The sequence below is a fragment of the Uloborus diversus genome, chromosome 10 (assembly GCF_026930045.1).
Source record: "Uloborus diversus isolate 005 chromosome 10, Udiv.v.3.1, whole genome shotgun sequence".
Taxonomy (NCBI): domain Eukaryota; kingdom Metazoa; phylum Arthropoda; class Arachnida; order Araneae; family Uloboridae; genus Uloborus; species Uloborus diversus.
In genome coordinates, this window is record NC_072740.1 from 13,198,454 (window position 1) to 13,225,637 (window position 27,184).

The 27,184-nt window shown below is 33.2% G+C and overlaps 1 protein-coding gene across 2 annotated transcripts in view; it reads left to right on the top strand.

The window, feature by feature from the left end:
* LOC129231818 (solute carrier family 2, facilitated glucose transporter member 1-like) overlaps positions 1–27,184 on the top strand; it is a 112,896-nt gene that overhangs the window by 56,204 nt on the left and 29,508 nt on the right. For both annotated transcript variants that reach the window (XM_054866197.1, XM_054866199.1), the window contains exons 2-5: positions 10,149–10,247; positions 19,037–19,322; positions 22,136–22,306; positions 26,427–26,534. In XM_054866197.1, coding sequence (XP_054722172.1) covers positions 10,149–10,247; positions 19,037–19,322; positions 22,136–22,306; positions 26,427–26,534 — 664 coding nt within the window. The remainder of the gene's footprint in view (positions 1–10,148; positions 10,248–19,036; positions 19,323–22,135; positions 22,307–26,426; positions 26,535–27,184) is intronic.

Sequence of the window (27,184 nt, forward strand, 5' to 3'; positions counted from 1 at the left end):
TATGGAATGTTCTTACTAATAAGTATTTTTTAACGAGCATATTGAATTATAATTTTTTTAAAACAATTATCATAAATTTTTTAATGAAAAATAATTTTAATGAGTTGAATGAGAATGCTGTCACACTATTAAACATTACCTTTTTTATTCTTGTATACTTTGTAGTATGTAGCTGTGCATTGCTCACATAGTGAACAAGGCTTTTTTAAACACATGTATGCGTGTAAAACATGGACGCCCATAAGGGGAGGCAGAGGGGGCTGAGCTTTACTCTAGAGATTAATACATTTTGAGCACATATTTTAGACATTTAATTATTCAAATCCGTCTTGAATTTGCTTTCAGAACTATAGCAATGTATATTAGGTTATAGATTTCCTGCTGTCTTCCAAGGAAAACGAAAATATGGACTCCCTTCAAAGTGTTTTGCCCGTCTAAATTCCAAAACTGAAAATCTACTATACTTTCTTTTATGTACAGTAGACTGTCAAAATCCAGACAAATTAAAATCCAGGCGAATTATAAACGGGGTCTTTTGAAATACGGAGAGCCAAAGATACAAAATGCGTGTCATTTTTAATATGTGGAATAATTGCGTGCATTTTTTCAATCAATTTTTTATTCAAAAGAAAAACATTCCAGATTACCGGTTCGGATTTTTCTAAGTTCAGGTTTTTGCTTTCCGGATTTTACAGAGTCTACTGTATTTCGTAAACAAAAGAAAGAAAAAAATGTTTTTCTTTAAATAAAAGCTTTCAAACGTAAAAATTTATCAGCACCCCTCTAAAATGACACGTATGGGCTGGTGTAAAAGATATGTTTAAGAGTATTTTCCGAACATTTAAAATGATTTTTCATTTATTTTTACAACATTCAATCATTTATTATGAGTTAATATTTTTACATTAGCTCGAGTGAAAGTGCTTCTACTGTTCTATAATACTAAGTCCACATACGCACCACTGTCTTTGCTCTCTACAGGCGTGTTTAAAGGAATTTATTTCGGACGCGGCTCAGGACAAATGTTATGAGAAATATCCAAATTTAGGCTTTAAAATATTAGAATCTTTATTCAAAATCAGTGGTTTAAACTTATTTTGGTTGGGCCCTTCTGCTCCTCTCTTAAATTCTCAATTGGCTCCCTAATTGAATTCGAGTAAATTGAGTTCTTACTTAAAATGAATTCCTTTAAGATTTGAATTTTGAGTTCATTCTTTCCTTTCCGTTATTTTTGTGAAGGAAATATTTTCTTCAAAACTGCGACTTATGTTCTTGTAGATTTTACTTCTGCATAACTCCAGATCAAATAGATAAACCAAACGTAAATGATTATGCATTTACACTCTAAATATTGGTATGAAAAAAAGTTTTTTGGATTTGAAGCCAAACACAAAAAATCATATTTTAAATATAGATACTGTATGAGTGTCTGAAACTTATTCGGAGAAATTTCTTTGAGCATCAAATTAAACAATAAGATATAGTGCATAATGAATAAAATTTAGCTGATAATAATAAATAATGCTGGCCTGCGACTAAAATCAACTGAATTTTTGTTACGTATGCGGTACTCGTAATCTAGATAAACTTTGGACATTGTACTAAATGTGCAAGCATTTGCTAGAAAAGGTTCTAAATGCTCAGCTCTAAGCTTTATACACTTATAAGATAATTTAATACATTCATTTAGTGCTTCAGCTCAGCTCTCAGTTTTAAAGCATTGTACTAACTTCTCAGTCTTAAATCTTATCATATCATCAGCTCTACTCAATTCATTCAACCTCAAATATGCTTGAGGTTAAGTGAATGGAATTTTAAATATGAAAATGAGCCATTTTACCCTTCACGTGCAGGACAATCATGCAGACGCTAAAATTTCACCAACACTTTGTCATATCGCTTTATATTTTAATTAAACAGGAGTAAGCACATTTTCTAATTTTTATACTTGATACAAAGATACTCTTGACACAGTTACATTTTTATTTAATAATTTTGTAATTTTAAAATTGAATTTATTTGTTTGCGTCACGTGCAGATTATCCAAAGTCAACCTCTTGTATCTTGCTGTCTGAATTAGTTAATAATTTTGCTCTATTAATATAGCAATGACGAAATAAATTGTAGATTTTGAAAGCAAAGGTTCTAATGTAAAGGTCACGTATCTCACTTGTTGAGAAACAATAGTTTGAACCGTTGAACTTTGTTTCGCACGTGACGAATCATATATATCATCAAAAAGTAATAATTTAAAAAGATAATGACAAATTCTTTTACTTAAGGAATCGCACATACGCTTGTAATTTGTTAAGCAACAAAATTTTACTCATTTGTTTTTAATGTTTTACTTTTAATGAAATATATGAGGCGCTCGTGAAGGACAATATTACTGTTTTCGGTGGAATGGCCCTAATAAATAAATGAATGTATTTGAGTAAATGGAATTCGGCTTTGAGTATGATACAAAGTAAAATCTGGAGATTTATCTCTTTTTTTTTTAAATAATGGAGCAGAAGCGCGGAAGAGGGTGTACGATTATCGCACCAGCAAGAATTCTGAACGAAATTCAGAAACTTCTTAATTGTCAGTACCACTGTGTGTGGCATTTACTCCACAGCTGGCATGCCTCCATATTTATTTAGATAGGGCGTAGTAGCTTGTTCTTCAGCTCAAACGTCTATTTCTGGCACCTTTTCTCAAGAGAAAGGAGCATCTTCTCTTTGTTTACTTTCTCGCGAAGCAGCACGATTTTCAAGAACGGAAGTTGGGGTGTTTCAGCAACGGAAGGACTTCCTCAGACTCAACAGATTCCGGGTTGAGGTGTAATATAGGCTGTGGGTGGAGGAATTTATTTGAAGGAGAACAAACGAGGGCGGTGGGAGTGTCATCATTAATGCTTTCCAAAACTTCTTGTCATGCAATCCGTCAGTTTATTTTCGGGATCATAGATCGGTGTCTAAGACTGGTATCCATATACTTATAGACAGCATAATAATTCTTGTAATTGAGTCACTCATTAGTATTGTAGTTATTATTAGTTGGAGCCGCTGCTCTCTTGAGGTTTATTATGAATGATGAATCGTCGTAAGAGACGATGCAAGACTTAACTTTCATATATATATATATATATATATATATATATATATATATATATATATATATATATATATATATATATATATATATACACACACAGTGGAGTGAAGCACCGTTTATACGTTTCTCTTTTATACGTTTTTTCATCTATATGCTTTTTTCATACAGTCCCTTCAAAAACGTATAAACGGTGCTTCACTGTATATACTATTAAAACCGGTGCGCGTCTGTCTGTGTGTGTGCAACCCTATCTCCTTCGGAATATGAATGTCAACCAGGTCAACACTGGTAACATGTGTTACAAGAGATCCAGGGAAAGCCAGTCTGCGCTCGCTCAAATCTCTAAATCTTAAGGAACCAGACATCCAGGATGTCTTGAGGATATCCTAGAATAAAAGCATTAAAATCATCAATTGTTACCCGTCGCAGGTGATGAACGGGGGTTGACGAGCGAAACGAGCAGAGGGCGGAGCCTCTTATTATATGTAAAGTATGTGACCAAATTACAGAGAAATATTCTAAAATAGCTGATGAGCACAGAACTCTGAAGCAGGACGTATACAATTTATAAAAAAAAAATCCAATATTTGTTAAATTTTAGTCCCATCGAATCATCCTCATTAACCCATTGGAGGTAACATATATAAACCCGTTGGTACTATGGGACCGTCTGCTTAAAACTCCGGATTACCAGATAACAAGAATGACTATGGTAGCGAATCTTTGAGTTTTTGATGATTATTTTTTCTATGCTTTATTGACAAGCATGAAACATGAATAACCATTAATGAAAGGAATCTGTTTCTGTGTGAATCAGAGTCGATCACTTCCGAAATATTCTTGTTGATAGTAGAATAACATAGGACTTCTTAGAAAAACCTGTGTTGATTAAGGAGTGGCATCCTTCCGACAGCAAAACTATTTAGTTCATTTTTCTTTCGCTCTTATTCTAACAGCAAATGCTTTTTGACCAGTTTCTCTTACTCTGCTTTGTATATCATCTCTTTTACAGTATACTCACTTTATGCAACAAAACGTCCATTGATAGTATCTTATTTATTTCTTATATATCGGTGTTTTTTTTTCTTCTATCTTATGCAATTTGTCAAATACCAATCAGGGCGATATGGTGTATTTCAACTCGTTAAAGTTCTGCCTACACGAATCACATTTAATACAAATGTTGCTTTAATAAAAACTGGCAAAATATCCATTTCATCGTAGTGTTTTTTTTTTTTTTTACAAAACATTCTTCTGAAACAAACCACATCTTCTAGCTGTTGCGTTTTCATAAAGGTTTCTTTATTACGCCATTGAAAATATCAACTTCGTGCTTAAGTAAGATTTGTTCACATAATAGATCTGGCATCTCTTTTGACGCCCCCAAGAATTACAAAATAAATCAATTCCGTTGACTTGGAAGTTATATTTAGCCGGAAGCCAAGAATATTGTCAGTGCTTTGTTTTTAGGGTTGTTTTAAATACGTTATTACAAATTGTCGTTGGATTAGTCCCAGCTTACATACCCTTTTATCCTATCTTTTAGTGTAAGGCCTTAGCATTTCCATATAGCACATGAAAAGTTCTTCCTATGATCCGTGCCAACATTCGTGTTGTAACGATTCTGCATTATAGCGACCCATCACGGAATAACATAATGACTTTTATAAACGAACCAATAGACTTTCGTGGAAGATAATTTTTTTTTTTTTTACTTTCAATATAACAATCGAACAATCGTAAATGGAACATGAATCTTTATAAAAAGTCTCGTTCATTACGAGCTTCAATCACAAGCTCAGATCCGTTCTGCATACAAACAAACCTCTTTTGTGCGGTGGATCGCGCAAAAAAATCGCATAAAGAAAGTTCGTTCCTTTTATAAATAATTTCTTCCGTTTTATGAATACTATCGTCAATTGAGTCCCAATCTGATTGAAATAAGTCGCAAAAAAAAAAAAAAAAAAGACCGCACAGAAAGAGGTTTGGGTGTATTTAAAAGGTCAGTATTTATTGGGCACCAATAAGAATTCAAATATAGCTTTTCATCGAAAAAATAAACAGCACGTCTTATGAAGTACAATATTGTCCCTCTCATGGTTTATGTAAAAGGTAGGAAATATGCAGTCAATGAAACATTCTTTCGTGCATGCTGGCTAAATATTAATCTCAATAAAATTTGAATAAAAGCTGCTTAGGCTCAAGATATAAAAGATTCACATCTTCATAGGCTAAGGCCAAAAACTTAAAACATGCGAAACAAAGTCCAGATAAGTTTCTAGAATGAAATTTATTATCCGTAGCTTTGTAGACAGTTAATTGAATTATTAATCGAGCGATTACTCAGGGGTACTAATGAGGGAGAGGGGTGGCTGAGGGGAGCATTGCGCAGACGGTGCTATTGCAAGTTTTTTTTTGGGAGGGGGGACTTTGACAGGGTTTTCGATCCCATTTTTGATGGTTCTCGTTCTGTTAGGAGTTCAGTAGCATATGAGGTCGGAGGGGGGGGGGGGATGGCACCCCTGCTTCATGCTATAAAATGCCTACTACAGTCAACGTTCGATAATTCGAAGTCCCACGGGACCGGCTAAACCACTCGAGTTATTGGTAGTTCGAGTTATGGGAAGTTTCCACAACAGTCTTAAGAGTTTGGGACCCAATAAAAAACTTCGAGATAGAGGAATATTCGAGTTATAAGCTTCGAGTTATCGAGATCCGACTGTATTTTGTCAATTCAAGTATAGAAATATAAATACTCTCTTTTAAGATCATTTGTTCAGAATGAACGAAAAGATAAATGTAGTTAAGAATTCTGCAGTTTAGAGGCAAATAAGTGAACAAATTCAAAAATATTTTTGCGTTGAAATTACTTAAATGCACGATTTGCCGATTTTTTTTTTTTTTTTTGTTGCGCGTAGATTTTCCCGTTATGTAACTGAATAGCGACTTGAATTTGTTATTGAAAAAATGCAGAATAAATTAAGCAGTCGTATTTTGAATTTTGCTAATAATGTTGCCAACTCCAAAATTAAAAATATGTGCAATTTAGGTCTATTGTTCAAAAAATCTGAAGTTTTACGGCGTTCCTGAATTCAGACACATAATCCAAAGCATACTTAATTTGTGCATAGGGAAAATTTTTTGCAGTCAAGCTAGATTTATTCGATGTCAAATCATCCTGATTCAATATTTAAATATTTCAAGTACCATTTTCGCCAAATTTAGCACGATATGATTACTTTCTTGTCAAATAAAAATTTTTGCTAAGTTGTGTAATCATTTAAATTATATTTCATCTTCTTTCATCTGTTAATTTCGAAGTAAAATTCAGCTTGTTAGTGAAAATGCAGAAATAGAAACCTGCAAAAAGACTGTTGCTTAGAATGTCGTCTGATTAGTTCAGTTATTTAAGATCTTTTTCTTGCATAAAACTAAACCCGTAGCTGAATTGTTCAACTCATTCAACGGAGTAATGAAAATAGTAGGTTTGTAAGGATTTCAAGGTATTTGAAGTCATTATGACCCTGAAAGGTGTTTTTGTTATCAAAGTGCCACAGAGGGCAAAGATCAGCAATTAGGAAGGTACCCAAGGCCGTCGCCATCAGGTTATGCAACGAGGCAAAATAATTTACCAACTGTTGTATATCCAAATCCAGTTCCCTTTTTTTATGTACGGTGAACAGCGTTTTTAGCAGCAATGTTTAGTTCTTCCTCTTAAGTGTGAAGTACGTAATTTGAAAGAGACAATCTTTGAAACCTGCTGCATGCTGGGTTACTGCATTTTGAATTCTTTATGCAATAGCCCTATAGGGAATTATTACAAGAGCAATTTTGTAGTAGAATAAAATTTGTGAACAACCGTCAAATACATGAAATACACCGCATTTCATGTATTTCTGCCTTAGCCCTGGCTATAGGGCGGTAACTTACTGAATAAACCATCAAATGTCCTCTACGTTTTTATAGATAAAAACTGTCACAGCGAATTACGAAACAAATCGCTTTTCACTTACAATTTTCTCATTAGTGGGACACGTATAGCTATGCCTGACAGAGATAAAACATATTGAGAAAATTTTAGTTGGTCAGACGAAATTGAATTTTATAGTATGCATTAAACGGCAATTTTAAAAAATACTAAAATCAATAGGACATCTAATGAATAAAGCAGCTAGACATATCCGAGATTTCTCAGAAAAGTATGTAAGATCAGTCGTATTGTTACGTATATGCCAAGCTGATATGTAATACTGCCGTGCTAAGCACGAAAGTCGTATCTGCATTTTTATCAAAATTGAGTTACGGTCCCCAGAGTGTTCCTTACCGCATATTTCACCTAAACACTATGTTTTATAGTCATTTGCCAATGAGAACTAGTTTTTAAAAAATGCTTCAGAAGTTGCATTTAATTCAAGTTCATGGAGGCGCAAAACTTTAAACGGCAATTTCTCATTTTGAAATCAGCTGCATATACGACTTTTGCCTTTCGCACGGCAGAATATAGCTTGAACCAACTGCGCAAAGAATATGGATCGCTAAGCTTTAAAAGCAACTTTTAAAAATATATATAGTCAGTAAGAAACTTTTTTAATCACATCAGTAGTGCATACTTATTCTTTTAACAAATATGTAACACATTCACAAAAGTTTACGTACATGCCAGACAGATAAGCAACACAGAGTAAATTTATAGCATGAAGTTTCTTGGTGAAGTTGATCTTTTAGAGTATGTTTTTACTGTCTATAATTTTAAATATATTACTACGAATAGAAAGTTTAAATGTCATTATCGAAGGAGTATCAGCGTGAACCTAATAATACATGCACATAATATCATAAGTTTTTTTTCTTGTAGTCTTTCGTAAGTATCTTTTAAATATGGGTAATGAAAATGGTAAAGATAAATGTCGAGGCCTTATTCAGGAGCTATATATAAATATATAAACAAAATAAGTATGGAAGCCATATAGGGGAATATGGGTCAAAGTGAAATAGCGGGGCAAAGGTAAATGGTGAAATATTTACAGTGCTTTTTTAGCGCCACCTGCCTGGTAATATTTTAACTATATAGTAGCACATGTAATCTATTCCAGTCAGGAAAATAATACCACCGAAGATTAAAGCATATGATAATACAGGCAATTTTCTAAAATTGATACTCATATTGTAATCTTTTGTTGCAAGTCAAAAATTATTTTTGTTATTATAAAATGATAAAGTTCTCGTTATATATATATATATATATATATATATATATATATATATATATATATATATATATATATATATATAAATATATATATATATATAAACATTTCAAATATTAATTGAGACCTTCTAATACTCTGTGAAATATTTATTTAGTTAATATTAAGCTTTTTTGTATCTTAAATATTTTCTACAATCAGTCAAGTGCATGCGGGGCAAAGTGGAAGGGGCAAAAGTTTTTTTAATTTTTACTCGCTCATTCATTTACCGAATTACTTACACATTCATTTATTTATTCATTCATTTACATTCCTCCATTTAGTAATTCACTGTTTTATTCATTTATCCACTTATTTTCTTATTCATTCACTCTTTGCTTTGTTCAATTTGTTCAATTATTTTTCATCATATATTGATTAATTAACTAATTTAATTTTCAGTTTATTGTTTCAGTATCTTTTCAGTTACTCATTAAACCTTTTTTTTACTGATTTATTTGATCAAAAATATTTTCTATAATTGAATAGAAAATATTTCATTAGAAAAATATTTTATTTTTCCCTTTGCCCCATGTAAAACAAAATTGAAAATTTTCCACTTTTCTTTGAAGGCGCAAACTTACTGCCAAAAATATAAAATACTGTTTCAACGCAAGTTTTATCATAAAATAGAATGTTCTTTCTTTATGTACTGTAATTTTCAAAATAAATTTCCGATTTTTTCATTATGCAAAAGCTCAGTCATCTTAACCATTTCACTTTGCCATACATTCCCCTACTCCACAAAACCTATTTTCGTAAGTAAATATCCTCAGTTTCGTCTAAAGTACAAAAATTTTGATGAAATTGAAACGAAGGACAGGGTTCAGCTCCCGTGAGCTCCCATACAAATTAAGCCCAGGTTTTATTGATGCAAAAAGAGTTTTACGTTAATTAGAAGACTTGTGTGTTGACTTCTGTTGATGATAGCGTGTCATGTATGGTCTTATGTAAAATGAAAACATGTGCTTGCATGTACCAAAATCTAAGTACTTTATACCTTTGAATAGAGAATATCAAGTTGAGTAAAATGAAGCTTAAAACTCGATTAGAAATGAACATTGTTCCCTTCACCTCCCTGGTGAAGATATATATGTATACAGCTTATTTTTAGTTTAAAAACAATTAGCAATAAATAATTAATTGATGAGCTGGTTGATTGATCTCTTGAGAAAACGTAAATTTGAGCAATTAAATTCAATCGATAGTGCACAAATTTGTCTGAATTGATTGACAGTTTGGATGGATTGTCCTGTTCGGAAAGCCAATAATCAATTTTTTTTTCCACATCGAAGGAAAATTACTCTTAAACATAAACATTGTTTATATAGAGTAATTTTCCTTCGATGTGGAAAAAAAATTGATTATTGGCTTTCCGAACAGCACAATCCATCCAAACTGTCAATCAATTCAGACAAATTTGCGCACTATAAATGTGGAATAATTTTACAGTTTAATTCGAAGCGGGTTCTTAAATGATGACTACAAGATGCCTTTTGCCCAAAATCAAAACTGAAATTTTGCTGCACGAAAATAAATACGTTCAAGCGTGGAAAGACAGAAATAGTTTCACAGTTTAAGTTTCCTTAAAATAAACTTACTTCCGGATAATGAATGGGCTATCGAAATATCCAAATTGTGTAATAAAAGTCTCATATTTGGGTTAAGGGCGAGGAAAAAGATGTTAAAAACATTATTAGAGAAGTTTGACTCTGTTTCAATGGTAGCTTTATCATATTCAAAAAAAAAAATTTGTCTGAAATACTGAGCTCTGATATTTATCTTTAAAAACTTTCTATTTTCCAGGGATTGACTGGTCATTTGGTTTTTGCCATTGCTGCAGCTGCTCTTGGTTCTTCATTCCAGCATGGGTACAACACAGGAGTTACAAATATTCCACAATTGGTGAGTCATTCAAAAATATTGCTTGTTGCACGAAACCTCCAGTGATTTTTCTTGCATTGACACCAGAGGCGCCCCGATGAGAGGTCACGAGAAGTCACTACGATCTCCAAAAAATTTCCTTATTCTCAAATTTTGTCTGTCGGTTCGGCAAAATTATCATTATTTGGCAAAATTTGGAGTTCCACTCGGCAAAATTTTGATTTTCATTCGGCAAAATTAGAACCATTCGGCGAAATTTGGAGTTTCACTCGGAAAAATTATCATAATTCGACTTAATTTGGAGTTATTTTCTGCAAAATAATCATCATTCGGCAAAATTTGGGTCCAATCGGCAAATTGAGAATTTCCACCCTCCCAAAATGTAAGTTCGGGGAGCCCCTGATTGACATATAAAAAGATTAGAGACGTAATGTAAAATGGAACACATAAGTGTATCTAGTGTCTTCCTCATTATCAGACTTGAAATCACATCTTTGTCGTTTCAAAACTAGTTTCTTTCTTTTCTCCAGCAAACCTAATTGCAGATATTCGCTGCTGCTTTCATGTTTCATAATAGAAAGATTAGATAAATATGAGGAACATAAAGCTTTTTAACTCTTTTTTTTAGAGTATGCATAAAATAGTCCTATTAATGTTATGCGTAGGGAATCTACAAAATTACTATACTAGAGTAATAGTTTTGTTTCTCTAAAACATTACGTTTCGACATCAATTCTATAAAGATTGAAGAATACATCACATTCAGGCAATAAAATTAAAACCCTACTTCGTCATAGACATAAATTGCCACAGTTTGGTAGCAGAAAAAACATTTTTCGTTCATATTTTTAGCTAAGATAACTGGTACGAAGCTATTCGGTACCGCAAAAAATTGGACTGCTTTTAGATTTAGGCAGATATTTAGCACTATTTTTTTTAATATAAAGATCCTTATGACACACTACGAGTATCTAACTTAGAAGCTTCAAAAAGGCACCAGAAGAAACAAGAAATAGTTTGTTACATGAAACACTGGAATTTTGATTGATTTTGTTGCCCCTGAGGCTATTTTTTGCCAAAATTACACCTGTCTGAACTTCGGTTGCTGCTTACCTAGCAATTCAGAATGAGGATAAAAAAAAAGTTTCCTCAAGAATGTTTGTTAGAAGAACCTGTAAGCAATGCTTCTTTATTATTTTGATTTGTGCTCAACATCTCAACCTGTGTTTCATGGATTTTTGTTGCAAAAGTTTTATTAACCAGACATAAAATTTAAAAGTCTCAAAAAAAATAATTTCTGGGAATACTTGCCCTTTTTTTCAACTAAGTTTATCTATGCTTGGCACCATCTTGGTCAAATACAGCCAGCAGTCCTCCTGAACTTCCTCAGTCCTTGATTTTTCTGCTCGTTCTTTATGCAAATTAAACATGAAAACCTGTCTTCGCGCAATTAAGTTTTTTCGAATCCCAGAAGGCTACTTCAAAGCATTGTCTCTTAGTTCTTAGTGTTCTTTTTCAATACCAGTCCAGAAATTATTAACCAAAGTATAGCATAACATACTTTTGTTTCAATGTGTAGAATCCCACGATATTACTAAAATTTGCTCTCAATTATATTCAAGTACGTATTAATATAATGTTGTAGTAACCACATACCCGTTACAGGCTTTTGCGTTATCTAAGAGGTACGCAAACCACCGATTGAGAACCATTAATCCATATGAAATGTTATGTTTTCCGCTTTTTAGTTTATACTTAGAGTAGAACCAGGCCCGTCATTTCAAAGTTTTCCAGAAGTATGGGGGGGGGGGGGGGGTGTATACGCAATTCATTGTACACGAAAAAAAAATCATTCAGACATATAGATAAATACATTATATTTCTGAAAGTCAGGAAGGGTATAGTATGTTTCTGATACGTTGAAGCTTGACCTTGACAATGATTGCTTCCTTTTGGGGTAATGAGGAAGCATGATTGCAGTTGAGTTGGATTTGTTTCGTAATAGTTTTGCGAAAGTATTCGAATTCAAACATGAGCCAAAATTACGAAACGCGTCCCTCTTCTACTGAACTCACACAAAAGAAGTAAACGTTGGCAAGGTCGAGATTCAACATATCAGAGCCACAATATAATTGCCTCCTCCGGACTCCCGTAAATGATAGAACATAACTATGAACATAATATGAACATAAATATGAATGCAATTTTGAGGAGACCGGGTTAAATATAACTTCGAAAGCTTATTAAAGTCTTATGTTCAAAAGCTTAAGCTTAACTTCTAAAACAAGTAGCATTTATCATTAAATTCGAAAGGACATTCCAAACTGAAAATGAGGCAAAATGTTTTTATTTTTTTATCTAAAACATTTCAGTAGATGTTATAAAAAAGAAAAACCTTCATAAAAAAATAGTGAGGAGATTCGCAACATCAGATCAATCGGGGTCGACTTGCTTCGCTATATCCCAATCCCTGCCCCCGATTCGTGTAAATCATATTCAATATTAATGCTTTATCAATAAGCTCGATAAACATATACATTAGGCTTTTAATGTTTCTGAGTTAAACTTGCGTTTTTTCTAGACCTAAAAATAATCAGTCACCACCTGAAGACTAAAATACTTTGATGACAAAATGAAATACTATGTTGAATCTGCGGGTTGTATATGGCACCTTTTAGGGGGAAAACGCGTGTAACACCAGCGGCACCCTTAAGGGTGCTATTTTGACTGCTTACGGCACCTCATGACCAAAATGGGTGCACTTTTAGCTCCCTATGTGATTCCGCTAACGCTACAAGCGTTTCACACTATATAGGTACCCTATGCAATCCGCAGCTTAAACAGTGTACTACTCAACCGGCCGCTATTTAAAAAAATCCCGGTCACACAAAAGTATTACTTCATTGACTTTTTATTTAACGAGAAATCTCTATTTCGTCACACTTATTTTGTGATTTCAAAATGATCCCAAGTTCTCACATGGTATTAAATATCGCCAGTCATATGCACATTTAAATGTTTTTCAAACAAAAGTTGATGGTTGAAGCACTATTGTGTCATTTTTTGTAGATATTCATCTATAAAGAGTTGCAGTTAGGTCTCAAATGTCAAAGATTTTCATTGGCATTTCATAATCCTGGTGCAAGTGGCAACTAATGATAAAAAGTGGCTTTCAAATTAAAAGTGTCTACCTGCCCCTGGCCACTAACTAGATCTAGTTCTTTCACTGGCTAAACACATTTATGAATTATTTTCTGTTTCAAATTTCAAAAGCTTCTCTTAGCTGCGGTTTCTTTACTCATTAAATTTTAAAACTTCGTTGACAAATTTAAATAAAACACATTAAAGAAGACAAAAGTATGCGAATTCAAATACAAACTAAAACAATTTAGCATTTTGTTTCCAGTATTTTTCAAATTTAACTTTCTTTGCTAAAGAATTTTTGAAATTCGCTTTTCTTAAAAATATTGCTTAGAAAATCACAGGAAAAAGAAGACATATGAAAATCTCCGGCACATCATTTAGTTGTTTTAATCTTTTCCATTCTTTGTTACAATCTAAAAACAATTTTATTTTTGAATTGAAGTTTTTTTCATGCTGTAAAGAAAAATTACTGCAAAAGCACTTATTTTCGCTGACTTTAATTTTCGCGAGCCCGTCGTAATCGCGAAAATTAAAGCCTAACAAAATATTTTATTAATAAACTTTCGGTTATCCTCACATAGAATTCATGAACTTTTTAGCTCGTGAAATCACCGATGCCTCCATTTTCGCGAAAATAAGTGCTTTTACAGAAGTTGGATCCTTTTCATTTCTAATTTTTTGCAACGCTTCACGCCTAACACTTGAAATATCACTACACAAAAGAACTGAGTTGCAACTTTTATAAGCCGAACATTTTTATGAACGAGTACTTAATTTATATTTTGAGTTAAAAACTTGCTTAAAAAATTGTTGGATGTGCGTAAGACACTTCAAAAACCTTACAATAGTCAAAAAAAAAAAAAAAAATACTATTTTCAATTTCTTTCTTTCTTTTTTTTTTACAAATTGTATTGGAAAACAATTTTATTTTTGCAAATCTTAATGATCTCTAAAATTGCCTTTATTATGTTGCCAAAGCCCGAACACCAATTTAAATTCTTAACATTGTAGAAAATTGCGTTCGAAACTCACTAAATTTTAATTTCTATTGAAAGCTGCAGATAACACCAGACCCCCTTGCACTGACTTAGATTTGACTTCTTTAATTTTTTTTTTTAAATGAGTAACTTTTATTTCCTCAGTTGTTACTTATTCTTCAACGTAATAGATTTCAGACAATTTCTAAACGCTTATTTCAATTTCAGAACTGAGGAACTTGTTTTAATGTATCTAAAGTTTTTGTATTACATTTATGTATTTAAAAATTTGCTTCACTTCTGTTTCTGTGTATAGTTTTGAGGCCCTTTTAAGAATTGATTAATTCGTATGAATTTTAACATTACGTTTCACTGCTCCTTTTTGATGGATATATTGTGAGTGTATGTGCAGAACCGCTCAAATATGCAGGCGATCGGCTGCATAACGAAATGCTGAGGAGTTGATTTGAAAATCAGAATCTTTTCATGATCAAGGATCAATTAAGGGCCTTGCGGGCTTGTTGGGCATAAGTTTTAGGCACACCTTTAGACGAAAGTTTTCGTTATATTTTTTTACATACCGGAATAATTAAGTACCGTAACCAGTAATTGAAGGGTTTGCAGCAACAAAGAGTTAACTCCATTTCTTGATAGTTCGGAAATCCGCTGGAGTTAACTTCATGCTGCATCAAGCAAATGAAGCAGCTAACTCATTCTAGCGAATAACTTGAGAACTATCAACCGTAGATATGTTGAACCAAACGAACTTGAGAACTATCAAACGTAGATAACTCCTTGTTGAAGCAAACGACCAAAAAACGGAGTTAACTCTTTATTGCTGCAAACCCTTCAGTTCTAAAGGAAAAACTTGAGTAAATTTACATAAATCGCAATTACTTTTTTTAATGAAATATTTTATGCAATATTTTCAAAGGGAGTTGGTTTTCTAGTAACCCTGCAAAGTTGGGTGTGCCTGGACTGATATCAGTCCCTTTCCATAATTATATTAAAGTATAGATTTTAACTCAGGATATGATTAACATTCAAGCTCTGCCTGCAATGACACAAGTCGATAGTTTAATGAATAACTTCTAACCTTTCAAGCAAATTTAGAGGCTCGAGTTTTCTGCGTTTATTGATCCAATACGTTTGAAAATATCCAAGGTGTCCTTAAGAACAGGTAACAATTTCTACTCAAAATGTCGAGTGTTTCAGTGATGGGGGGAGGTATGATTAACATTTTGAACATTGAGTTTATGAAAACAAATTGATAGTGTTAGTAACTTTCAACGATGCTGCTGAATCTTAAGAGAAACATTGTTATCTTATCTTACATTATAGTAATGATTCTCAGAAGGACTTCTGCTTAGTTTTCTAGATAAGGATCCGCTAATTAGTATTGCAATGCTTTTCTGTTAATTAACAGAAAACTTTCTAAAATGAAAAATATTGTTGTTGGTATTGCTATAATTACTATCGCTTCTGGTTTGTAATTCAAGAGACATTTGCTGCAGATGTAATTATGCATACTGAAAAAACTTTAATTTACAACTTTTATCTAAAACTAACAAAACTTTTTATCACACTTTTATGTAAAAATTTGTGGCAAACACTTTTAGCTTCATTTTTTTTTTTATCTTTCAATTTAAAATAAAGAAAAAAAAAGTTTTTTTTTTGATTTTGTGTTTCCATTTATATGAATGTGCAAAACGTTTTTTACCATTTTGTATTAACGTCAAAACGATGTCTCCTCCCTAAAAACCGAAACTAAGAAATTCCTAAGAAATGACATAATTTTTGCCTCAATATCATATCCGTTTATTGGTCATTGCCTTGATAGAAAGAGAATCACAGTGTCAAAAATGACACAATTTTTAGATTGGATTTCTGAACAACTGACCTAATAACACAGCTGCCATAATGGATTCAATTCATACACTAATGGCTTCTGAGTAGTTGTCATTTTTATTTCAATAACAAATAAATTCATTGCTATGTTTCATAGTGTAAGTTTCAGAGACTCGAAATGAGGTTTGCTAAGCCAGTTTTTTGACAATGCAATCAAGCATATATTCCTACTTCAATTTACAGAATAAATTAAATTTTCTGCGCATATATTCCCACTTCAAGTTATAGACTAAATTAAATTTTTTATGCATAAATTAAACTACAATAACGCTATCAAAAAGGTACGAAATTGAAAATAACTTTTAAGGAAATGGTTAGAAAACAAGTATTGTATTTTCTTTTTAATCTCGAATTGCAAGTTTTTCTATTTTAGCTCTTACATTTACCGAAAAAGAAAATATTTCAAATTATCACTCTTTTCAACTGACCGACTTACGGCATGATTAGAGACGGAAATTCTCATTTAAAGGTCTAAGTTCTAAAGCTGACCCGCATCGACCTAAATTTTTGCCTTACTTCTCAGCATTACTTACATCGCGAAAAAGAAATGCGTTGGAAAAGTAATATTACCTTAAATCACGCGCTTTTTTTATGTTGTTTTCTGAGTAATTCGGAAATTAATTTCCTACTTTGCCATTTTTAATGAGGAAATCAAAAATACTCGAATTCAAAATAATGTTCAATTAACATCTTTATTAAGCTATACGATTTTGCTGCCAATTTGATCTAATGTTCACCAAAAGGTAGTCTTTGCTGTATATATTTTAATTGTAATGGTTACTTGAACTCAATAAAAGTATATAGGATCCAGGGGCGCCTATAGGATGTATACAGGGGCTATAGAATGGGAGGTCACGGTAGGTCACTCTGACCTTCGAAAAATTTCCTTATTCGGCAAATTTGGTCTGACAGTTCAGCAAAATCATAATTATTCGGCAAAATTTGGATTTCGATTCGGCAAATTTAGCATCATTCGGCAAATTTGGAGTTCCATTCTGCAAAATTTAGAGTTCCATTTAGCAAAATTATCGTCATTCTGCAAAATTTGTTTTATTTGGCAAATCGAGAATTTCCACCCCCCTTCTAAAAATATAAGTTCAGGGTGCTCCCGATTGGATCTTTGGCTGTATAAAGTAGATGTTATGTTTTCTTATTCTTCTTGGAACGTCAATTAACGGTATATTTTCCGGATGGTACCTAAAGCTTGCTCAAAAATAAGTTATGATTTTAACTATGGAACATTGAAGTTGTGATTTCATTAAATTATCGAATATAAGAATAATAGTATGAATTATAACGAAGTATTATTGCAGTAATTTTTATACTAGCATTAAAGATACATTTCTACGAATGTCATTCGCTTATAGCTGATATTTTTGTCATAAAGGCCATCATTAACTTGTAATCTAAAATTTTCAGGTCATTATTGGAATCAATTTTGGTTAATACTATGTTCTTAAAGGTAGAGAAGCCATTCTATTATGTCTTCAGTTTGATTAAACTCATTTTCTTGTTCAAGATGATTTGATTTGAAAATTGATCTCTTGAAGTTCAATATACATTTTTCATTGAACTACGATGAATATCTTTATTTCAAAATGTGAAGAAAACCAGCACAACAAAATCTAAAACTGTAAGGTACAAAGTTCTTTTTTCGCTGTGATAGATCACTGTATGGTATCAAATTAAATTTCTTAACTTTTTTCAGACTGTGTTCACGGGTTAGAGGTTTATTGGCACTGTATTATACATATAGAATTGCGTTGGACTAAACTAGAGGGAACAGCTGTGTAGTTACTATATTATCTCATTCCGTTTTTATTATTTTAGTTAACTAACCCTATTCAACTAGTACGAAGGTTTTATAGCTTTTTACGAAGTTTTTTTTTAACTCACTGAACCCTAAGAAGTGTTTCATGAAGCTTCCAGCTGTGCCCCAGAGCAGTTTCAAGATCTGTATCCTAAAGTGAAAAATTAAATGAGTGTTATTTAGACAGCTTTCATATGGCGAATGAGGCTTTTCTTTTTCAAGATCTTTTCCTGCGGTCAAACGAAGGGAGCAACGAGGGTTATTATGTATTAACTCCCAAGCATTTGGGGCTGGTGCACCAAAAAAAAGGGGGGAGGGGGTAATTTTGGCGAGCAGGGTTCCTAAAGCTGGCTTTTTTTTAAAAAGAATTGGGCGATTGAACTTTAACGACATGATTGATTAAATGACCTTATCCATAAATTTCGTGACGCTGCTTCGAAAACTGGGGCAAATGGTAACAGTAAACTCTCTCCTTTTAATTCAAAGCTCCAGTTTAATATTCATGAAATAATAACATGATAAAAACATAAAACTTACCACACACCTATTAAATCAATTTTTTTTTCTTTAAACGCATGAATCGATCAATTTTGATCATGAATTTTGAACTCAGAAAAGAGGAGGGGCAAAGTCCCTTTATTTTTTAAAGTAAGGGGCAACTACTCCCCTTGTCTCAACCCCCGGGCGAGCCACTTATGCTCTCAAAAACCTTGATTTTAAGCCATATTTCCTATCCAAGTAATATATATATATATATACATGCTGTAAAAGCTATTTTTCCAACCCCCTCCCCGACATGAAGAAAATCCTGGATGCGGTAATGGGTCAAACTATTTGCTTAGTACCAAGGAAGCTCAGTAGAATTACTCGAATTTAATTGACTAAAGTTATTCTCCTCAATCTCTGTCACTCCCTTTGTCTCATTGTTTACAATAACAACTGAAAATTTAAACAGATCTTCTTTTTTCCAGTTGATCCAAAAATTCATCAACGAGACATACTATGACAGATATGAAGAAGATCCGGGAGAAGGAACTGTTACATTTATTTTCTCTATCCTGGTTTCCATTTTTTGTGTTGGAGGAATGGCTGGTGCTCTCATGACTGCTTTTGTGGCAGAAAGGTTTGGCAGGAAAGGCGGTCTCTTGCTGAACAATATCTTTGTCATCATCGCAGCAACTTTCATGGGTGCATCAAAAGCTGCCAAATCCTATGAAATGTTGATTATTGGCAGGTTCTTCATCGGGTTCAACTCAGGTAAATTTAGCAACTTCTACCATAGATATATTGCATGGCATTCGGTATATTGCATGTAAATTCTACCTTTTTTTTCAATTACAAATGTTATCAAAAGTGTCAGTTATGTAGTAAAAATCAATTACGCACTTCCATCTCTTTGTACAATTTCCAACATCGCTCTTCATCTATAAAACTCATTTTTCTAACAAGAAAACTACAGTTGGCTCTCTGTTAAACGACTTTCAAGGGACCACAAAAAATCGTTCTTAAGCAGAAATCGTCCTTAAATAGAATGCTTTTAACACTATAGTGTACCATCTAAGATCGTGAAAAGCCGTCGTTAAATAGAGAAAGTCGTTAAATAGAGCGTCGTTAAATAGACAGCCAACTGTACTTTTTCAAAATTATGCTTTGTATTATTAACTATTGTTCCTGTTTGGAATTTCAAAAGCCCTCAAAAGCAGTTTAAGTCAAATATACGTTTTTATGTAATTCAAAACTATTTCTATGGAACTCTGGTTACTAAAGGTTAGATAAGGTTCAAAGATATTCAAATACTAACATTAAAAAGCAATGTGAAAAATTAAGATAAGTTATCTAAAGTTTATACAGAAAGTAAGGAAAAGATGAGTTTAATATTTACCTTTTAATTTCAGGTTTATATAACTAGTTTACATTTAAGGCGTTGCTGATACAAAGAGGGAACTCAACAAGGGTGACTAAAAACAAAATGAAATAATAACAATAATAAAATAGGCATCTGAATTTACCACGTTGCAGTGGATCTCAACTTGTGGCACACGAAAATTCGTTCTCCTGAAAAATCACGTTTCTTGAGATATGACGTTGTCGAAAGGAGTGAGCGATATGTAAAAAGAAAATAAACAAAATCAGTGTTCTTACTAATTAATTCATAAGACTTGTTTGCTTTTATTTGTGATTTATAAAAGATTTGTAGCGAAAAGCGCAATAAAATAAAATTTATCTTCTTTAGTTTAAATTTCCTACATTTAATTAAACTTAAATGTAACACATTTCAATAGAATTAAATTGTTTTTGTTGATGGTACGCATAGTTAATAATAATGATGCAAGAAAGTTGTTTTCTTCTGTGGTATTGCATTCGGCTGTTCTCGAACCCGCCCACTTGCACTACGATATTATTTGGAACGTAACGTTGTTTTAAACCTTGTTTTATTTTTCTTGACTGAAGACATAGTTTCCGAAAATAATCGAACATGAACTTCCTTAAAACTTGAAGTGTGCTATTTTCAGAAGAAAATACGTTTTCTTGGTCAACCAATGCTGCGAAGTCGGACTGATTTTGGGGTCACGGAGTCGGAGTCGTTAGAAAGCATGCCGACTCCGATCTGGGCTTCTTTTTTTTCTTTAATTTTCACTGACTCTCCTTACAGTTTTTAAAAAACTGACTACCAATTGGTTCAGTTACATGTATAAAGGGCAACTAATGAGTCTACTCCAAACGACCAATTGGTTCAGTTACATGTATAAAGGGCAACTAATGAGCCTACTCCAAACGACCAATTGGTTCAGTTACATGTATAAAGGGCAACTAATTAGTCTACTCCAAACGACCAATTGGTTCAGTTACATGTATAAAGGGCAACTAATGAGTCTACTCCAAACGACCAATTGGTTCAGTTACATGTATAAAGGGCAACTAATGAGTCTACTCCAAACGACCAATTGGTTCAGTTACATGTATAAAGGGCAACTATTGAGTCTACTCCAAACGTCAATTTTCAATAATTGTTGCGTAATGTTGTTATGATATTGCTCAGTGAAAACTGTACGTATAAAATTACGTCCTCCATGCTTTCACCATAAGTAAGCAGGATATTTTCATATCAGTTTAGCATTCATTTTAAATTTATTTAGAAAAACGTAACTCGTTACCTGAAGGAAAGACAGGGATACTACCAATCGTTGGAATCACTGAAGTATCTACTTCATTTTCAAATTCGTCAAATTACCTTGCTGGTTGCCGTACAATGGTATTTTATGGACGTATATGAAGATACCACGCAATTTCGTTTTTCTGGGATTAAAAAGAACTTTGTGTGTGTATGATGTGGCATTGGACGTTCTTAGCGGATTTGGTTTTAGATAAAATCACATATTTAACCCATTAACGACATTTTTTTAAAATTAAATGCACAGATGATTGTCATACTATTTGTAGTAGAACATATTTCATTCAGGAAATTTAATTTTTATATTTTAAGAAGATATTTTAAAGCTTGACCACGGTGAGATGGGAGGTGAACTGGATGCGAAAACGGAACACTTCATTTTGTAGTAGGTACGGCATGATCGGCAAGATCCCAGTTCATCCGCCATCAGTTCGTGTCACAGTAAAGCATTGTTACGCAGATCAGTGGTTCCCTTTGAAATATTAGAGTAGACAACTCTATTTATTTATTTTTAAACTTTCGAACATAAATGTAGAACACTAGATGCACAGCTCCGTAGTTGTACCCAATGGCCGCCGTTGAACACTCGACATTTGAAGTAAACGGGCAAAAGCGTAGTTTACGAGGATGCAAAATCAGGGCACGGCAAAAGTTGTTTGCGCATGCGCTTTTAGGACGCTTGCCCGTCTACTTTCGTTAACTAGAATATCTCGGTTTCCCCATGGAACCAGTCTATCGTTGTGTATCTAGTTAATACTACATCTATGCTTTTGAATGAAGTTAAAAAAAGCATACAAATATTGAAAAGCAGTAATTTTATGACTTTTCAAAGTGCAGTTTTTTCCTTTATGCAGTAGTTCCCGATTAAAGAAATATAACATTTTTGAAAATTTTGCAGGATTAAACGCTGGTCTGGCACCTATGTATCTGGCTGAGATATCTCCATTGCATTTACGAGGTGCTGTTGGAACTATCTATCAGCTGGTGATCACTATATCAATTTTGGTATCTCAAGTACTGGGTTTACCCCAGATTTTAGGAACTGAAGATAGATGGCCATTCTTGTTTGGTAAGTCTTTGTCTTTCTATATTAGTGAAATGATAGGTGTTTCTTTTCCCCTCTGAATATTTATGATTGTGAAAAAAAAAAAAAAAAAAAAAAAAACCCTGCGGCACGACAGCCCGTGAGGGTCAAGGCCTATTGTGCCCAACTCAGTTTTCCTGACCAGGTGCTCTGGGGTGCAAGGCAGATGTTCCGGTTAGGTGGTCAGCCAACGCGGAACCCCCAGTGTTTGCCCCCAGATAGTGACTACCAAATGTTAAAAATATGATTTCCTTGGGAAAAAAAAAGAAAATCGCTTTCAAAATATTAAGTGGGAAATGGCAGGGAAAGAATAAACGTGTGCTGGTTTGGTTTTTAACGTCTAGAATAATTAATATTTAAACGTTAAAGTATTTTTTTTTAATAAAAAAATCTCTCAAGTGTAACATTTTTGAAATTCCAATTGCTTCTTTTCTACTTTCCTCGTTTAGAGTTTTGTTCAGATGCAAAGCGTGAAAATATGCTTGATTAAGTTTTTGAGGCCTGTTTTCGGTTTTCAATGCATGAAATATGCAGTTTGATGCATATCAGGGCGTAAAAATATCTCTGATAGCAGGTATAAAAGAAAAGCATTGAATAACTTCGTAAGGATCTGCGTAATGCAGTGTGGCTCCGGTGAGAGTGAGATGCGGTATGACCTTGAAAGTATATATTTCTTCTCTGTGAGCTCACTGGAAAGGGGAAGCATTATTGGGCGGATTTGAGCTGGACTACTTTCGCAGTTATACTGAATGGTAACCCAACTCAAAGCAGTACCAATAACACTTTCCCTTTTTAGTGAAGTCTCCAAGAGGAAGCAAAGATTCTCACAAGGTTAGGCCTCATTTTATCGAACCTTTGCGAGGGAAAAAAAAAGAATGATCGACTCCTTTTCGTGAATGATGTAATAGACCCTAATATTAAACTTACAAAGAAAAAATGCAGATATTAAAAATAAGTTTTGTTTTCGGTGATGGCAATTTCTAAATGTAGAAACTTGTTTTCAACACATTGCAATATTTTTTCGCTTCTTAATTTTTTGCTTTATAATTTCCTTTGAAAAAAGACACAATTGTTTTTATAATATGTGACAAAAAAAAAAGAAGAAGAAGAAAAGAAGAAGAACAAGAAGGCACGAATTGACGCTGTCAACATAAAAGAAAAAACTTTTTTGACATGGGGGGAGGGGATAATATTTTACTGGTAAGCGAAATGCACTATTCGTGTCATTTAAAGTAGACATTGTTAAAACTTTTGTTTTCTCTATTGGAAAATATTTCTGAGTTTTTATTAAAATAGTAAAAAATTAATAATAAAAATTTTCACTGAATAGTGAGGGAATCAGAGCTTAATTTCTAACACGGAAAGAGCAGAATCCCAATATTCTTAAAAATGCATAATCTTGTACAAATAGTCTAAGTTCGGTCTAATGTGTAAAAAAAAAAAAAAAAAAAAAAGATGTGTTGTAGCTGACCACCCCTGAGTTGCTATGAGAATTAAGCACCAGATGCTCTGAACATTCAGACTTTTGATAGTATGTTCAGCTTGGACGAATTAATTACAGAATACAGTAGAAATAAATAGAGTGTTTACCTTTGTACGAAAAGTTTAATATAGTAACAGCTTAAGAAATGCATAAAGAGCAATTAGAATTACAGACACTTTTTTGGACTTGCAAAGGAAATTTCAAATCCTTTTCTGTGGTCAGAAAGAAAAATTTTCTGAGTGTCGGGGGAAGCTATGTCCCCAAATCAACCATTTGAAACGCCCCTGACAAGGAATCCCTTTTTCAGAGCGATAATGCGAATTTATAGTTGAAAAGATATATCCGACAAAATATTCTAAAACAAAAAGAAATTTTGCATTATTCTGATGCATTTTCATCCTTAAATATACATTAATGTCGGCCCTGATTGAATATCAATGTACATGTAATTAGCTTGCAGCGAGTGGACCATGGGGTTCATGACCCCCTCCCCCCCGGCCGGCTCTAGTAGTTCCACCCCCTAGGCAATATTGGCAATTGCTACCCCCCCCCCCCCCCCCCATTGAATAATAATAATAATATATTGATAAAATAGAAATAATAGTAAAGTGCTTGTGAGTTTCTAGTTGAATTCCAAACTGGGTTTTGCATATTCAAGCACTGGTATATACTTTAAATTATCTTTTTTAACATTTAAGTAGTGCATCTTATGACACTGAAACATATATTAATATTTTCAAAAGACTTTTAAATCACGCAATTTGCAGCCTCGAAAATTAAATCGAATTTCTAGTTGAATTCCGAACTATGCGTTGCATGTAGATACACACTTTAAATAAAATTTTTTTTTAGAATTGAAGCAGTGAATCTTATGGCGCTGAAACAGATGTTCATGCGCTAAAGAAAAATGTTTCGACTTCTAAACTTGCCGCCCTAGGCGACCGCCTAGGTCGCCTACCCCAGGAGCCGGGCCTGTTTCCCTTCTTCAATTTAGAGAAATTACCGCTGGAGAGCCATAGATCACTTATTTTTGCCTAAGTACTGCAGTCAGAACCTCCTTTTCCGATTTGTGCAATCATATTTTTAATAATAGCCCCCTACAATACTAAAAGCAGAATCAGCTGTAGTTGATTTGTTAATTTGAATGAGTATTTACTACGGTACGGCGCTGACATTACAATAAAATTAAACCACAGAGCTAGAATTTAACAACGCACTAGGGCTACATTTGGACTGCAGATATGAAAGTGATTTTGATCAGTACTTCTTACTGGGAGTAACAATCTAAAGCAAGGATTTCCAATTTCAAGGTGTTAGAGTACCGCAGGTCGCAGCTGCAACCAAAGGTTTGGTGGCAGGCCGCTACATAACTGTTTTATGAGGGGGAGACATGAGCATTGTAATGACTATTACAAACTGAAAAAAAAAAAAAAAAAAAAAAAAAAATATATATATATATATATATATATATATATATATATACTTCGCAAAAAGTATGAAATCTTCAATGAAAAAATTGAGGTTGACGGCTTGGTACCATCGAGAATAACTTCCACCTCAAGCTTTGTCTCAACGGAAGAGTCTCAACTATTTCGCGTGTGTCACTTTGGAGTTGCTTGTACCAATGTTGTCCATAACATATGGTATTAATTGGTGAACACCATTTGGAACACTTGTGGATTTTCTTAAAAACTATTTGTCTTGCACAGGGACATGAAATCCAATGCTGAAAATAATTTTCATAAAAGGCTTCGTGGGTAAAATGCGGTTCGAAGGCCGCTAGTTGGAAACCCCTTATCTAAAACACGCAAACTTAGGTAAACACGTACTTTAACTTAACGATGATTTGGTGAGAAAGATACCAAGTATAGACGCCCACACCTCTTATATGACCACTATAGTGCGGCTATGATAAGTTGGTTCGTAACTTTGACAAAGTTTACCACTTTTTGAGGAGGTTGTGGAAAAGGAAAGGGTTATTGGCACGGATTTGAGCTGAAAAGCATCCGCAAAATTACTACGAAAAGATCCCAACTCAACTCAGTCCCAATCACACTGACCTATTACCCCCAACAGTGTCAAGGTCAAAGCTCAACTTATCAGAGCCACATTATAATTTCTCCTAATGTTGACAATCACTTTCTGTCTTCGGGATAAAGATGCACGCACTCTAGTTGTATACTTGCTCTATGGTTGAAATGTTCAGAGGTAAAATGTACCAACTCTAACCGGAGCAGAAAGTTCTTAACATTTCAACATTCACCCATCATGGCTCTTAGACCCATGCTGTTCAAAACATTCGTTTAAGTCGTGAGGACTCATCTTCAGATTTTTTTAGTTATTTTCAACTCTTTCTACTATTTCTATTCTCAAACTATGATTCTTGAATAGAGAAATTGAGATAGTGTGATAGAAGAGAATATTTCCAACTTTTTAATTTCAGTAACGATAGATATTCTAATGGGTTCAAAATTGATGCAGGTATTTCTAATTTGAGTGACTTTTATCGTCACCTCAGATCAACAGTAAGATTTTCTATAGTTGTTTTGAGGCGACGATATTAAGATAAAAATTTATAAAAAGTAAATGTTATTTTTCATTTAAATTTTATTATCTTTCCAGCTATGACTCTAGTCCCTTCACTTTTCATGTTAGTCACCATGCCCCTCTGCCCCGAGTCACCAAAATATATTCTGATTACTCAAGGAAGAGATGTTTCCGCACAAAAAGGTACCAGTTTTGATTGTGATTGTTTCAAAAGGTACAATATTTTTCTGCATGATTTGTATGATAAATTATTTTTTACCTATACTTTCAAGGAAAAAAAAACTTCGCATCTATATGTTTATTAAGGTAATTCGAAAAAAATCGATTTTTTTATTTTGGAATCGCGTCACCTCTCAAAAGTTGTAGTTTGGTACCCTCGATTGGGGAAGAATAAAAAATAAAAATTCTAAGTTGACATCTTCAGTTCGCGCATGAGGCTGAAAGTTTGAAAAAATATGTTAAAAACTGAAATTTTCAGAAAATAATAAAATTAGTTTTTTTTTTTGTATTATTTCGTAACGCAACAGCCATAAATTTATTAGACTATAGCGTAGTTTGAACCTAAAAAATATTTTTTAGCTTTTGAATAAGATCTTTAGTTCGCGCATACGCCTTAAATTGGCTTCAAATTTCAGGAGTTTTAAGCCCAATTTAAGGTGTATGCGCAAACGAAAGATCTTAAGTAAAAGCTATAAAATATTTTTAAGGTTCAAACTACGCTATATACTGACAATTTATGGCTATTGCCTTAAAAAAATATTAAAAATCTAATTTTATTATTGTTTGAAAAATTAAATTTTTAGCATTTTTTTCCTAACTTTCAGTCTCATGCG